The sequence below is a fragment of the Lolium perenne genome, chromosome 6 (assembly GCF_019359855.2).
Source record: "Lolium perenne isolate Kyuss_39 chromosome 6, Kyuss_2.0, whole genome shotgun sequence".
Taxonomy (NCBI): Eukaryota; Viridiplantae; Streptophyta; class Magnoliopsida; order Poales; family Poaceae; genus Lolium; species Lolium perenne.
Window position 1 is genome coordinate 62637526 of NC_067249.2, and position 15795 is coordinate 62653320.

At 42.8% G+C, this 15795-nt stretch overlaps 1 protein-coding gene across 1 annotated transcript; it reads right to left on the reverse strand.

Moving 5' to 3' along the window:
* Positions 1 to 10264: 10264 nt before the first annotated feature.
* Positions 10265 to 15411, reverse strand: LOC127308163 (glycerophosphodiester phosphodiesterase GDPDL7). Its single transcript, XM_051338934.2, has 10 exons — positions 15237 to 15411; positions 14798 to 14915; positions 14386 to 14679; positions 12882 to 12991; positions 12286 to 12784; positions 12021 to 12086; positions 11648 to 11935; positions 11407 to 11546; positions 10837 to 11323; positions 10265 to 10668 (listed from the first exon to the last, which is right to left on the reverse strand). The coding sequence occupies exons 2-10, from the start codon at positions 14895 to 14897 to the stop codon at positions 10379 to 10381; spliced, it is 2274 nt and encodes a 757-aa protein (XP_051194894.1). The 5' UTR covers positions 14898 to 14915; positions 15237 to 15411; the 3' UTR covers positions 10265 to 10378.
* Positions 15412 to 15795: the final 384 nt, after the last annotated feature.

Sequence of the window (15795 nt, forward strand, 5' to 3'; positions counted from 1 at the left end):
TACAAATTTATACAAATATTACATACTATAATACACGTGGTACTTGTGTATTATAGCCTCGCCTCCCTTGGTGGACTCTAGTCGATCTTCACTCCCGGTACATCCCAGGCTTCCATCCGGTCGAACGTGTCGTCCTCCTGATAGACCCTGGAACATAAGGTCTCCCTGTTGGCTGGTAATCCGAATCAGATGATGATCCTAGGGAGAAATCAGTGTTCACAAACTGATCGTTAAGTGCATCATAGTCCACCCATCGGGTGTACTCCCCTGTAGCTCCACCATAGGTGTTTCCAACACTCGTACCCGAGTCAACCTGTGTCGGATACCCTCCATCAACTCCTTCATTACTAGGATAACTCTGGTTCTGGGTTGTGGCGTCATCATTCATCTCCCCATCATAATACACAGAAGTACTATGAGTTCCAAGTATCGGATCCCCAACGCCAACCCGTGGAATTCTCGATAGGAGTCTCGGAACGCTGATTGTTTCCGGATTCCTCTCCGCCCTCGTATCCCCCATAGGAACTACCCAGATAGTTCCCAGGTGTAACAGGTGTAGGTTCACGCTCAAGTGGATCAATACTAATGTAGTCACCAGCTGAGTAAACTGGTGTGTGCACCACATTCTCCATAGGTTCTTTCCCCCTACTCTCCTCCTTGGGTTCAGTAAATTCCTCCAGCATCGTATCAATTGCTCCTATCAGATGATGGTTCAACTGAAAGAGTAATGATATGAAGTTGCGGCTATTATCCATATATTTTGCAGCTGCTATTGGTTTGCGCTTGGCATATTTGTAGTGGTTAAGCATGGGATCTTCTTCCTCCTGATTATGAGGAATATGGGAGAATTCGGAACCCATAAGCTCTTTCGTCTTATGTTCCCGAATGTCGGTTATGGCTCTCATAACAGCTATATGGTAGGCGGTGTTGATTGTCCTAGCTTCCCCTGCTGGCATGACTACGCTCATTCCCAGAGATTCGGGAAGTCGCAGTCCTACCCTACACTTAGCCAATACAGTACCATCATAGTACATGTATTTCTTTGCTTGAATCTGAGGATCACACCCAAATTCAAGTAACATGGCTCGTAGAATATCTGCAAGTCCTCCTTGGTATTCACTCAATGTGGAATCCATCACTTTCACATTTCGTCCAGGTCGTGAACTTGCCATGTTGGCTGTAGAAATAGAAAGATTATAAGATTAGTAATAATGCATCATAATAGAGATAATAAAGAATTATCGCACTAAAAGATATGATTGTTGTATTCTCAATTGAATATACACCATATTTTTAGAGAATTCTTTACTAGTCCTATTTGACTCCTAACGTTTGGTCCCATTTACTAGGTTCCAACCTAAGGTCAAAGCTTTTGCTCTGATACCAACTGTGGTGACCCTGCATACCACTGCATGTTGTAGTATGCCAGTCGTTGATATAACATTCATGAAGTACCATTCCGCAAATATTACATCCCTCAGAGTAGTACAACAGAACATAGCAGGTCCATAACTCATCCATTTATTATTACAGATATCATACACATGTCGTCTCGGAGCTCCTCTTGGGTCCTAAGAGGAATACTCCTGGGTTCGAGGCGAACCCAACTTAGCTTACAATATAAGAGTCGCATTAAGTTATACATTTATTTCTTCGAGCAGCTAAATACTAAGAGTTCGGGCTGCTCGGTTACTACTACTATTGGATATCTCTAGGCTTGATCTCCTCCGGAAGCCTCCCCGGATCCGTAGACGATGAGGTAGTCTACGCCTTCTATACCTCCAGAGAGGTCTGGTTCTTCATAGCCGATGATCTCGGCTCCTTCATTGTTGTCGCAGTCCTCCTCCAGACGATTCAGACAATCTAAGCATGGGATTTAAGAGTGGTATGAGTACGAGCGTACTCAACAAGTTCATTATAGATAAGAGGTGTTTAATGCTCTAGCTACAATGCTAGACCAGAAAGTCTAACACCAATGCATGTTTTGATAAACATTTTCTTCAAGAGATTGTTTTTATTCCAAAGAGCTATGTCCGTTAGCCTTCACCGGTTTACTAGAACTTCATGGAGCTCCTTTCCGGCCGCGTTCGCAGTTCCTCATCCCGGAACAGGGAGTGACAGGTCACAGTTCTTTACACTCTGAGGTGTGTTGCTTTACCCATAAGAGATCTTAACCTTGGTGCCAACCGGGCAGCTTTCCCGTCCACACTTCCTTCGGTGTGAGGCCCGGTATAAGGTCTAGCCAATCATGTTCCTCCGCTACCTCGAACACCCACCCTTTGTTGCATACTCCGACCCTGGGTCCACGCCGGCCCCATTATTCCCATAGATTTCAGGGTGGACTCCGACCACGACGTCAATGCAGGGCTCTACCATACATTCCTACGCCGGCAGATGCAACCCATCATAGACCTCATTACCGTTGGGACTTCTACGGGTTCCCACCCCTGCATCAAGTCTCACAAGATCATGAGCACCCGGTAATGAGCATCCGTTGATGAACGAGAGGTGGAAACACTTTTGACTACTCCGTCCCACTCCGGATCTTATGGTTAACACGGGTATTACGGCACAAGAATCACTGGCGACATTTGTTGTTTAATCCTAGATGGATATAAACCCGTGCAATGGAACCTCCACCATATCAACACAATCCATGGTTCCATTGCCCACCACATAGTCATATTCATAGTTATGAAAGTAGTGGTTTTGATTTTTATGCAATAGTGATAACCATAATACTTTGCAAGTAATTTGATAGAAATACTCAAATGACATGAGCAAGTGATGAACTTGCCTGAACACTGCAAAGTTTTGCAGTTGGATGGTGTGGACTGACCCTTGTCCTCTGGTTCTGAAAAATAGCATCATTGTCCGATAAGGGCAATGGTTAAAGAAGCAATTATGCATGATTCTATTTTTAGGGTTTGTTTTCCCCCCTTCCGATGTCATTGTTATTTTATGAGAGGTTAAATACTAAGAACATCTTAGAGATACTTAATTTAAGGTAAATACAACCTTGAGATATTGTCAAGGTGTTTTTGATAGTCCATTGCATTAATGGACTTATTTTCTTTCTTGAAAATAATATGTGTGAGTTAAATGATTATTTAAATCATCAAATGAAGACTTATTCCTAATTGTCTTCAAAAATTCACTTTTGTATTTTATTGTGATAGAGAATTTTATGCTGGTCTATTTTCATATTTTTAATTATTTTTTTAGAGCTTTTAAACATTTCTTATATAATTTCAAAGTTTCTGTTTTAATTCATTTTGTGAAATGACTATAATGCCCACAGGCCCACTGTCGAGGTGGCCCAGCGTGATTAGATCGAACCGACCGGCCCGGTTCGGCTCGACCAGCTCCATTCCCCTCTCTTCCTCTCTCGTGCGACCAAACCCTAACCCTCTCCCGTCGCTCTGGCGATCCGTGGTCGCCGCCGCCGTCGCCGAATTAATCCGGCCAACTCCGGCGGTCGCCGCCGGCGAGATCAAGTGGATCTGATCCGCCTTTCGACGGCGGACACGGTGGTCTGCGTCGATCTGACGCTGGCGTCCTTGTTCGCTCGCCCTCGTCGCCTCTGCTCGCCTGCTGTGGGGATCCATGGCGATCTTCTCGCCGCCGATGCTCCTGGTGCTGTGGCGGTCTTTGAAGCGCTTGCGCTCGGCAACGTCGAACGGTAGCGCGACTTAGCGGCTGCCGTGGTGGCTCGTGCCGCCGTGCCGCCGTGGCACGCTGTGGTGCTCCGCTCCAGGTATGTGCGCCGCCATCCTCTTCCTTCTCTACTGCTAGTTCATCCTCCTCTCCTGTTCTCTTCTCCCTTTCGTCTGGCTCGACCATTGGCCTCATCCCCCATGTGGAGATGTTGGCTGTGTCGATGCGCTGCTGCGGCTTGCTAGCTTGTGCGCATCTTTGCTATCTTTGTGTATTGTCTTTCTTCTTGTGCATCTGCCATGGTTCTAGTTTCTTTGTCTTTGTCTTGTTCTTGCTCAATTGCTTGCTGTTGCAACTCATGAACTATTGCTCATGAGCATGCTGTGGTGCTCTGTGTAATTTAGTGGCTCCTGCTGATTCTCTGTATACCATTACTCTCCTGTATATGCCATTGATTGCCCTTGGCTTGATCATTCTGTGATGATCCTTGCCTTTGGCAAGTGCCAGTGCTTCTGATGTGCCATTATCTATGTTCTAATTCATGGACATGCTCAATTGAGCCTAACTGTTGCATTAACAACTCCATCCCTTGATGGAGTGCTTCTGGATACAATTATAATGCTCTATTCACTTATCTGTGATGCAATTGTTCAATTATATGGTTAATTTAATTGTCTGGGCCTTGTGATGATGCTATGCTTGGCTGTAGTGACCTGTAGCAAGAGCTAGTGATGCTCTGATGATCAATTTATCATTACTTGCTTGTGAGCAAGTGTGTGCTCCTCACTGTGACTCACTGATGCTCACCAGTGCTGTTTGTGCTTCATACAGGCTTAGCCTGTGTGTGCTGGTGCTTGTCCAAGCATCAGTGGATGCTTGCAATGATCCATTGGATCATCTGCAAGATCCAGTGCATCATTAGCTTGTCTGCTTCATTTATCTGCTTAGTTTGCCTTGATATTTGGATAACTGATGTGAACTGCCTTGCAGTGATGATCATATAAGTGGATTTGGTAGAGCTAGAGGGATGCCAACATCTGTTGGGAACCCTGGCTCCTTTTTGAACCCATCTGGGTGATGATATTAGTGCATGGCTTCTCTGTGGAATTTGGTAAAGTGGTTGAGGTGGCCCTGACAGCAATTCCTTGCTGTTAGGGTAGCTCCCACCTGTGTTGGCTTGCTGTGATTTGGGGAATATCTCACTGGAAGAATCCTTGTGGTTTTTCCAGTTTCCTTTGATGTTGATAAACATGAATAGACACTTAATAGTCTATCTGTCTGATGGTGTAGTGGCTATAGGTGCTAAGTGAATCTGGCTAGCTAGATAGGATCATCCCTTGTTGGATTTCTTTGATTATGCCACTGGTTTGGCATAGCCAATGTTCCCAGGGTGCTTTCCTATTGGTTTCCCTCTTGTTCACTTGCACCAATTTGGCTAGTAGCCATATGATGACTCACATATAGGGTTTCTACCCTTGTGGTGTGCTTGAGATCATGCCTGTGCAATTTATGAACAAAACCATCTGGTTTGTTCATGATGATGTGTATACCTCACTCCAGCTCCTAGAATTGGTGTTGGTGTAGAGGTTTTGCTTCTGGTTGGGTTATGAGCTTGCCCTGCTCCTCCTGACTTGCTGGTGATGCTTGGTGAATTTCTGGTGATTGGGAATTAGATTTAACAGCAGTAGCTGTTCTTGTGTTCTTGTGTTCTTGTGTTCTTGTGTTCTTGGTGACTTACCCAGATGCCTGTCGATGAATGAGCTAGTTCTGGCGGTGGAAAAAAGGTTTTATATGAACCTTCTTTTGCTCCCTGGTCGACAGCTTGGCCTGGCCACCCTTGGTGACTCCTCTCTGGCTTGTGTGTGTTGTTCAGCATGCACACATGCAGTGTGAGCTGCCTGTATGTGTGTGTGTGCACCTGATACTTTGAACTTGGCTTGGAGAGGATCAGCTCGGCAGAGTTGATCATATCTGCTCAATTTTTCCTTTCTTTCTAACCTGCCAAGTGGCTATGCCACTTGGCATAACACTTGTTCTATTTTCTTTGTGTTTGTGTGCAGGGATCAAGATGATGATCAAATGGACATGAAGATCACCAAGTTCAAAATTATATAGTAGTTTAGGATATATTTTATTTACTTGTAATTTTCCTGTTTCTTTTTCCATTTAATCATTTCTGGTAATGTGTTGTAATATTCACTTATTTCCATTATGAATATTGTAAAGACAATGTATATTGTGTGTTAATCAATAAAGCTCAAGGTTTTCTCTAATGAGCTTGTCTTATTGTTTGAATTATTCATAATGTGTATTATGTATTATTTACTTAATGAATTTCCTCACAATTCAAATATTCAGGGTAATTATTTAATGTTTGAATTTGAAATTCAAATTCAACTTTGGTTTGAATTCAACCATGCAACTTAATTTAGAATTCAATCATGCAACTTAAGTTTGATGCAATCTCTCCCCTCTCTTCTCAAAACCCTAAACTAGTTAGGTGAGATGCAAGTTTGTCGCACTCTCGAAACCCTAACCCTGTAAGGTGTCGAGAGAGAAACTTGTTCCCCTTCGATGCAGTTTTTGTTTAAAAGCGCGAAATTTCCCCGTAAATTACAATGCAATGCACATCCCTTTCTAAAATCTACCCCTCGATCGTCTCTTAACCTGGGACATTACAGGTGCCTTCGCTGATGATGAGTTGGTGGCATTCACCAACATGATTGTTGCTGTGAAGGACGTTGCACATGCCATCAGGGACAACAAGCCCACATACATGCACCCTGACATGTACAATGCGGTCATGGACATGCTTGGCTTCGCCGAGGATGATGGCATGGCCGCCCTCAGCCACCTCGTCAACCACAAGGCCCAGGGTTCTAGCTTCGTCGGCATGATCGAGCCACACCGCGTCCTCTGGCTGAGGAACTACCTTGGCATGTACCATGACAAGGTGTAGTGGTGCCCTTGAGGGGTTGGTTCAGGGATGCATGCATGGAGATGGTGATGATGATGATGATGAAGATGTATATTCTAGCAATAGCTAGGATGAAAAACATTTGATGACCCCCTTTTGTAAGTATGATGAGGTGGTATATATTAACCCCTCAGGTGATGGTGAACTTTGCGTGTTAGGATGAGACACCCACTTTTGTTGTGGTGGTAGGACGACACCATGGTAGTGTAGGATGAACTTCTGATCGTCTTTTCGAATGATCATGCATACCCCTGTTAGTTTATCATTTGTTGTCAACACTTGGGTTGTTCTATTGCTCTTTTCTGAATTACTTCATGGTTGTGATCGCTAACTTCTTCTTATACCATGCTAGTGGTATGTGGTGTTTAGGGCGGGTTCGAGGAATCTACAGCTCATAGAGAGTCTGTCAAGATCAGGTCAATGGCTACTCCAACAACAGCTACCGAGGATATGCAACATTAGAGGAGGCACAGCAAGAGTACCTCACCTTCCTGGAAGAGGAGCTGCGGGAAGATCATGACATCGATGAGGCGGTGCCATTAGCACAGCTGCCGCCGGAGGAAGTACATGCTCTACAAGGAGCACCGCCGGAGGTACGTCCCAGCCGGGTCAAAGATTACATTATCGCCTTTCTCATCGTGGTGACCGTGAGGATCGTGTTCTTCTGAGTGGTCTATGATCGTATGTAATATGCCATGGCATGGTAATCTCACCCTATTTAAATTGTGGTAAGGATATGGAACAGTAATTTGAGCAACCAAACAGGTGATTCATGTTTTCCTACGTGCAAGATGGGCTGAAAACGGGCAACAAATGATGGGGCCTGGGTCCCTTCTCCGACGCGCAAAAGACCGCACAGGCTACCAAACGACCCGGCTTTCATGGCCCATGGCCCGTTCGCGACGCACATGGGCTCCCATCTCGCTGGCGCGGTCATGCCGGATTTCGGCCCAAGCAGCTAAACGCGCCCCAAAAGAAATGTGTTTCTACAAGTTTTTTTTAGTGAAAACATCAAGGAGGGCCATTCATTTTTCATTTTGGTAGCCCGCAGCATTTTGGGCAGCGTTGGGCTGGATAGCGGTGAGCACATATATCATTGTTCTGCAGGCTGTTTGGTAGACTGTGAAGCATGAGTTGGAGCACTTTGTGCAGCTCGTTTAGTGGCCTGCATGAAAGCACTTTTGACATGTGTGATGGAAACTTGTGTGTTTGAGTGTATCTGACCCACGTTTTTTGGTAACCACTTCTCCTAATAGGTGATTTTACCACTAGAACCACACATAGCAGCAGTTCAAAATCAAGCACATGTTAGTAAATTAATACTAGGCAACAGTTCATCAACATCAAACAGTACATGATCATAACCTTGATGGACACCAAAAGCACCGGTTCATCATCTTCAAAAGCAGCAGTTCATCATTAATATCTAGCTAACGATGCAACACCAGTTAAATCAGCAACAAGTGGTGGAGGGGTTAACATCTATACTACCTTCGACTTGGGCATAAGTTTTCTTCAAGTCCTAGCTAATGGAGGGATATATCACCACCTCCTCAAATATACAAGTTGTTCTTAAAAAGAGCAACAATTATCAAATTCAAGGATCACACCAAAGTTTCCGAGTAGGATCATGGAAGCACTACATGTAATGCTTCGCACATTTACCGCTTGACACGAGATCGATTGCGTCCCTCTGCAACTTTCGGTCAACGGGTAATATCGTTTTTATTTCCCCCCTTTTCTGTTTTAATTTTTTATTATGATCATTCATGTTATGAGAATTATTTTTGAAAAAGAAATTTTTTCTTATTTAATCTATTTTTAATATGAACAATTATGTTATGTGAATGAATTTTTCAAAAGGATTGGGTTTAAACTTTAAACAAAAGATTTAGGTGGGTTGTGTTTATCTAAAAAAAAAAGGGTTGCCTTCGTTCAACCCCGAATTTGTGGTTAAATAAAAATTTGATCTTAAAAGCTACGGTGTTTCTAAAATTGTAATCCTAATTGACTAAATCCATTATGAATATCACATTTGGCGGAGACGACTTTAACAACTTAACGATGGTACTGCTCTTATGACGGACAATGTTGTGTAGAGTTGGATTGTTCTTGGAGTGTAACATTATCTAACCACTTATCTTTCTAGTATCTATTTTTCGAGCCATCAATAATTATAAACTATCCAAATCGGAAGAAGTATTTTTTTGTCGCCATTAGATCTACCTAGAAATGTGAGTCCCCGGATTTCCAATAAACTTGGGATAATTCATGTGAGCCTATGTATTTTCTATTTAAGAGGGTTTGCTGCACCCCATCTTCCGTAAGGTATTTGTAAAGCCATTTACCTAGAAGAGTTATATTCTTAACCTCAAAGTCAGGAATCTCTAACTCTACTTGATCTTTGGGTCGGAAAACCACACTCCATTTAGATGGTCGATGCTTGTTTTTTCCTCGCTATCTCTTTGGCAAGAGAGTAATGATCGAAAATAGTCCAACCAATGTAATACTCCTTTGGATAGCTAGAAGAAAGAAATTATATAGTGTATCATATTACTTAATACCAAATTAATAATAACTAATTAATCTTCCACCGAGACCGAGAGAAATTAATTTCTAAATGCTTAATCTCTTTTGTAATCTCTCCTCGACGTGTTTCCATTCAGCGTAAGCGAGTCTCCAATAGTGTAACGAAATACCCAAATAGTTAATAGGAAAATGTCCCTGACTGCAGCCAAATAGTTCAACATATAGAGCAACATTGTCTTGTGCCTCGCCGAAGCAAAAAAAAAACTCTTGTGGAAGTTTATTTTTAGTCCTAAAAGTTTTTTCGAAAACTGATAAAATTAATTTTAGATTTCTTGCATTTTTAAGATCATGCTCCATAAAGAGGATTGTATCATCACTGTATTGAAGGATAGAGAGTCCGCCATCAACTAGATGTGGATCACTCCTTAATCTGGCCATCATATTTTGCACATTCAATCATGACAGCTAACATATCAAACATATCGGCCACTATATTATTGACTTTGATGGCCACGCCACTCTTAAGAAAAACGTTTCATTCTAATAGTCTATTGAGGTAAATACCACTTTCTCTGACATAGGCTCTTTTAAAATATATTTTTATTATCACCCTATTCAAAATAAAGTTGGTGGTGTTCATGGACTGTTTGAGGTAGGATCACAACACCTTTAGGATGTTTCTTCCTTGCATGAATGCAGTATGTATGGACGAACAACATAGTCAGCCACCAAATTTAGCCTAATTATTACAGTTTTTGTAAATATTTTGAAGCTAACATTAAGAAGACATGTATGTATATATTGTTAACTGCGTTTAAAAGATATTACCTTTTTTCCAAAATATAAGCCTTATATTTCGAATATAACTGTCAGCATCTGTCGACTGTAGTAAGGTATGTGGATTGTGGGCTGAGCTCCATAGGTCAGAAATATTGTCGCGGCTAAATTTTAAACAAAGGATTTACGTGGGTCTTGACCGTTAGACCCAAATTTTATGGTTAAATGAAAAAATATTACTAAAAGTTGGGTTTTTTTTTCTAAAATCATAGTCCCAATTGTCGATATTTACTAAAAAGAAAACGATATGTATTTATGTGCAGATGGCGAGAAACTATCTATTTTAAATAGTAATATGTTACATGGTAATTCAGGATGTGAAGAGGAGGAAACGTAAAGAAGAACATGTGGTAGTGCAATGCCTGTCAACAAGAATGATCAATGGGAACTCAAGTACAAGAAGGCGGCAATGCCGGCCACCAGAAGGCAATTGGCGGCGTTAGAGCTGGCTGCAGAGGCGTCTTCATCTCCTTCCGGTGTCGACTCTGGAGGGCTGCTCACGGCGACGGGCGGCAGCGGCGGGTCAATCACATCGGCGGGTTCCAGCACAGGTGCTGGCGGGAGAGCCGGAGGCAGCGCACCAAGGGGGACCATTTTTTCCAGACCACCAGGATTTGCAGCCAGGATTGAGTAGCTCATGTTCTTGGTCAAATCACTGCATGGGCTCCCTGCATTTCATTCAGACAAGAGATAACGACAGTTAGTCTGGCAATTGAGGAAGTTATGCTCCGAAGTGGCTTTCACGAAAGTTGCTGGGATTGCTTGAGCTGAGTAACTCTTTCGTGGTGCTGCAATATGAAACTGTTCAATGCTCATAGTTTCAAACATGTACTTACTGAAGTATGCAGCGGCAGTGGCAGGGAACTCGGTCACAATCCCATCGCAGACCAATCCCATATAGTATGTAACGATTTCGACCATAGGATCAGCAAAGTAGTCGAACCCAATGTTCATGAACTCATTCTTAAGCACACCGACATGCAGGGTGAGGTTTGCATCATGAATCTTCCCCACCAACATATCGTTGAACCCTGTGAGGAAGAAGCCATGGGCCCGAACGAGCGCACCGCGGCTCACCATCACTGTATGTGCGAACTCTTTGATCTCGTCAATTGAAGGCTTGGAAGCATCACTTATTACGGGGTCAATAACGAAAACCCGCTCAAACTTTGGGAACTTCTTGAACACTGAAAGCACCGAGGAGTCGTCCGACTGGATGAGCACGCGCTGCTGATGGCTCTCCTTGTCGTAGCTGGCATTGACCAGTGCACTGGAGATTGCATCTACCACGCCAAGACCTCTGGTTGCAAGGTATGGAGCATCCTGCTCTCAGTCAAGAATGCTCAGTTCAACAGATTGAATGAGAAAAATTGAGCAAATAATAGCTTCAGTGAAAAGGATGCTACCTCTATCTCGATCAGTACACCAGAGACGTTGCTAGTTTTGGCAAAGTCAAGGAATTCGGACAAAGACCAGAATTTGCCAGCGTTCTTCGCTGCAGGATTCCTTTTCAGGCCTGCCTGAGCATATGGACCATTAAGTTCGGCTGATCAAATGAACAAAAACAAGATATTAGTGGATGCACATATATGTATACATAACATTTTGGAAGAGAATATAAGAAGAAGCAATTCAATTGTTCTTTACGTTTTAAGGTTTGGATCTCGCTCCATGAGAGATCAAACGAGAAAATGCCGGATTTATTCTGTATTTCACTGACAGTAACAACTTTTGCCATGAAAGTGGTTGCTGCCGTCGTGCTGGTAGTGAGATCTGCAGAGCCCAGGCAAAAGGCCACACCGTCTTTTGTCATCCGAACTGAGCAATCTAATATGTCTGCACCATCTCTCACTGCTTGTTGGTAGGCAAGGTCAGTGCAGCCTGAGAAGACACCACTTGCGCCATTGTGTGTTATTATGAGCGGCCTCTCTCCATCTAATTGAATATATAAATTAGTGGATTGTAGGATGACGGTAAGCTAACAAAGTGAAAACTGCGACATAAGAGAAAGACAGCTTACTTTCAGTAGCAAGAAGAGGCTTTGCTATAGGAAGAAGAGCATTTCCCTTGGTATGTGCCAAGCACGCTGCAAAGATCCTCAAGATGTTATTGAGGAAAAATAAAAGATGATAAATCATGTGTAATCAATATGTCCCTATCACACGGTAAGTGACATTCAGATTTTTATGGCAGCCACAATTTTCCCATGGTTAGTTGTGGCATTGCTAGACATCAACCAAACATGCCCTTATCTCTCCCAACATACAATAGTTCTTGGTTCTTACCGATAGCCCCTGATGCAGTGGGTGTGAAGTCAGTTAGCACACCGTCCACACTGAAGTCTGGATTGTCTATGAACTGCAAGTATTCGGCGGCAGGATCATAACTGTAGTTATAACTTGTAAAGATATCATTGGCAAACCCTGCTGCATACACTTCCAGCCCTAGGGCATGTGCATCTTTGACCAAACTGGTGGATGGAAGTAAGTACTCATCTTTATTCGTCGGCCAAATAAAATGTCTGGGTACCAGAATTCCTGATGCAAAAGGCTTGATGATGCTCAGATCTTTCATAATATCTCCATATGATTTTAAGAGGGTAGGCTCGGTAGCATTTTCCCAGAGAGATCGCAAAATTAACTTAGTGTTTCCCTTAAGCTTTCCACCAATACTTTTCAAGAATGAAATATCTGGTGAGGATATGTAGGTGATAGGAAACTCTTTTGGTAGTGCTAATAGGAAATCTTCGGTGCTGATTTTATGTTCCTTATAAAAACTATTATACTGCAAAGGAAAACATGAACTTGTATTAGATAGAAAACATGGTGCAGTAAGAAGGGATCCTTGGCGAAATTTTGAATGTTACTGAAATCCCATTTACCTCCACATTAACCCAAATACCATCTGGTTCGAGGCTAGCCACATCTTCAAGCCTATACATTGGCATGACGCCATCGAATGTACTTGGGCGAGAATATATAGTTTGTTTCACTGAGGGAGGGTCAAACAATAGGACAAGTCAATATTGTGAATCACTAAATGTTTCAAATGCCAAATGGCAAGAGTAATTTTAAGGTACTCCCAATCTGACAAGAGCCATTAGTTCTGTATGATCTAGTGGGGCATACATACTAGGTAAGAGTCTATCAATGACCACATAGGGTTAATACGAACTTTTGCACCTCGTAGCAATGAGAAAGGGTGTGCAAAAACGGTTTGGCTGGAAAATGTGAACCCGTACTATACAAATTTCTGTACTAGCGTTGTAGCTGATGTCACATGCAAAGAAGGAAAATGAACCAGCATCTTTCAGCCAGTTTTGGCCTGGATGACTCAAAACTATTTTTGCACACCCCCAGCAACGAGGAAGGAAATAATACATCATTAAAGTGTGGTGATAAATAAGAACATAAAGAAGGCTAATCAATGGATCGTATTCTAGTTTTGGATTCATTATTAGCAAGCTCCCGTATAACATGCTTGATGCTTACTTTAGATTTTGCACGAAATAGTTTGTGTGTCATTACAAAATAGTTTGTTTAGATTATAGTACAAAATAGTTTGTGTGTCGTTACAAACATATCAGCTAAAACTTGGAAATTTTCAAAAAAAAAAAAACGTGTGTCAACAATAACACAAATAGGTACTTCATCCTTGTAATTTGTTAGCAGTCATGTAAGAGAAGGCGGAGTAGTATATACACACCATAAGAAACATGATACACGCATCGTTTGACCGTCCTTGCAATTTGTTGGCAGTCATGTAAAAAGAACAACAAAGATATGTTTTTCGTATGCTACCTGTGCTAACATAATGCTTAGAGAATGAGTCTTCGTCTAGATATATGACATAGTAGATTAGAAACATCACTGAACACATTGAATGAAAACATTATGACATTTTCCTTTTATTTTGGATGTGGTGCCAGATAAGGTATATAGAGATGTATAGATCCTGTAATCTGTTCATGCAATAAAACGTTGGTGTCTTTACTAGTACATATAGAAGATCGCTGAAATATTGTGAATGCACAATTAAGTCCATTAAAACACTTAAAGTCTTTAACAGAAACAAAAACTTGATATAAGCTAGTGGAATGATCATACAGGCAAAGTTACCCTTGATCAATGGAGATCTAGGATTAAATACAACTTTTACCTCCTAGTAAGAGGTAGGTTGGAGTGTTTTAAAGAGCTCAAATGGCAAACCACCTCCAAAGAGGAAATGATACTTTGGAACCGTATGTGCTCCAGATGTGGAAGAAAAATGTATGTGTTTTAAATCTTTTGAAACTTTGGAATTTCCAATTATGATGGAGCGTACATAAAGTAGAGTACAATTTTAAATTTGCAGTTATAAAAGATTCAGTATTTTTGGGTGCATACCTGTGACATTTAGCAGCTCGGCTTCGGTGAAATCCACAGAAAACCATGCGTGGACATCTTCTGGACCAATCTTGTATGTTTTGTCCCTGTTAGGGTAGATATCTTCAATTAGTGTCGACTTGTCAAGCCTAACACCAGATCTGCAGAAGCCCTTAGCATCACTGGACAATTGCAGATCACAGTGCAGAATCACACCAGGCAAGGCAGTCGATATGGCAAACTGATATGCAGCTGGGCTTGATTCAGGAAATAAGCCAGAGAAGCCTCCACGAGCAATGACTAGAGGAGGAGTACCTGCAGGACATTGATAGGATGCTTAGCAGCATGACGGTGCGCTGGCGAATCGATCAAAATGCTCCCAACATTTTCCACTTGGAACTCGAGCAAGGTAGCAAAAGGGTAAGATGCTTACCACCCAGGGTCTTCCATTTGTCCACCGGTTCGTCTAGAGCAGCATTGGCCGCATGAAGGAGTATGAGGATCAAAAGCATGTGAGGATATCTGCCTCCCATTTAGCCAGGAGGAGCACCCTGCATCGTTTATGACATTCCTCTGAGCTCCGGAGAAGCAATCACAAGAAGCATATGTGTTCACGATGAAAACAACACATTTATATCTATCCGTTCCAAGAATCATAACAAAGGGAACAGAGAGAAGGGCAGATACTCCATTTCCTATTAAAAGATACATATATATACAAAAGGGAGCAGAGATTGCACAAGAGGATCCGCTACGACGAAGAAACAGGCAAATCAATCTCTCACCAAGCAAGCAAAATCCAGGCTTCAGAAATCTAATCCCAAGCTCAAAAAAATTGCAATGTAACGGCGTCTGGGGAAAAAAAGAGGTACCTCACATGAAACAACCGGAAATAAAATAAAAATTAAGAGGAGGCGTGGTGATCTATCTCCAGCCCCACCCAGCCAAGGCCTGCAGTTGTCCCTATTATGAGACCGTGGAGAGGAGAGAAAAGAGAAAAGGGTTCTAAAATTAGCAAGGGGGGCGGTGGGTTCCCAAACGATGGACGCCTTTGAGCATGCTTAATTTAGAGATCCCAGCCTCAGCTCGGGAGTTTCTTGAATCCGCAAGAAAACATATAACTGCTGCCATTGCCTTAAATTCAGGCGCCACGAAAGAAATGCGAGCAGGATGGATGGTTCTCACCAACAATTCGTAACTGCTGTCTCGCTCGTAAGTCGTAACTCCTCCCATGGGCGCGTCGCCGCGTAAGTCCACGGTGGCATCGAGGCAGGGAGGGAGAGGGCCGTGTTGGTCCGGGCGGGTGAGAATGTCGGCGCCGACCGACGCGACGGAGGGGGAGGGTTCCGGCTGACGGGTAGCGGTAGGACCGTAGGAGGAGAAACATGACCCGGCGGCGGTGAGATGTTCTGCACCGCCCACGCCGCCGCC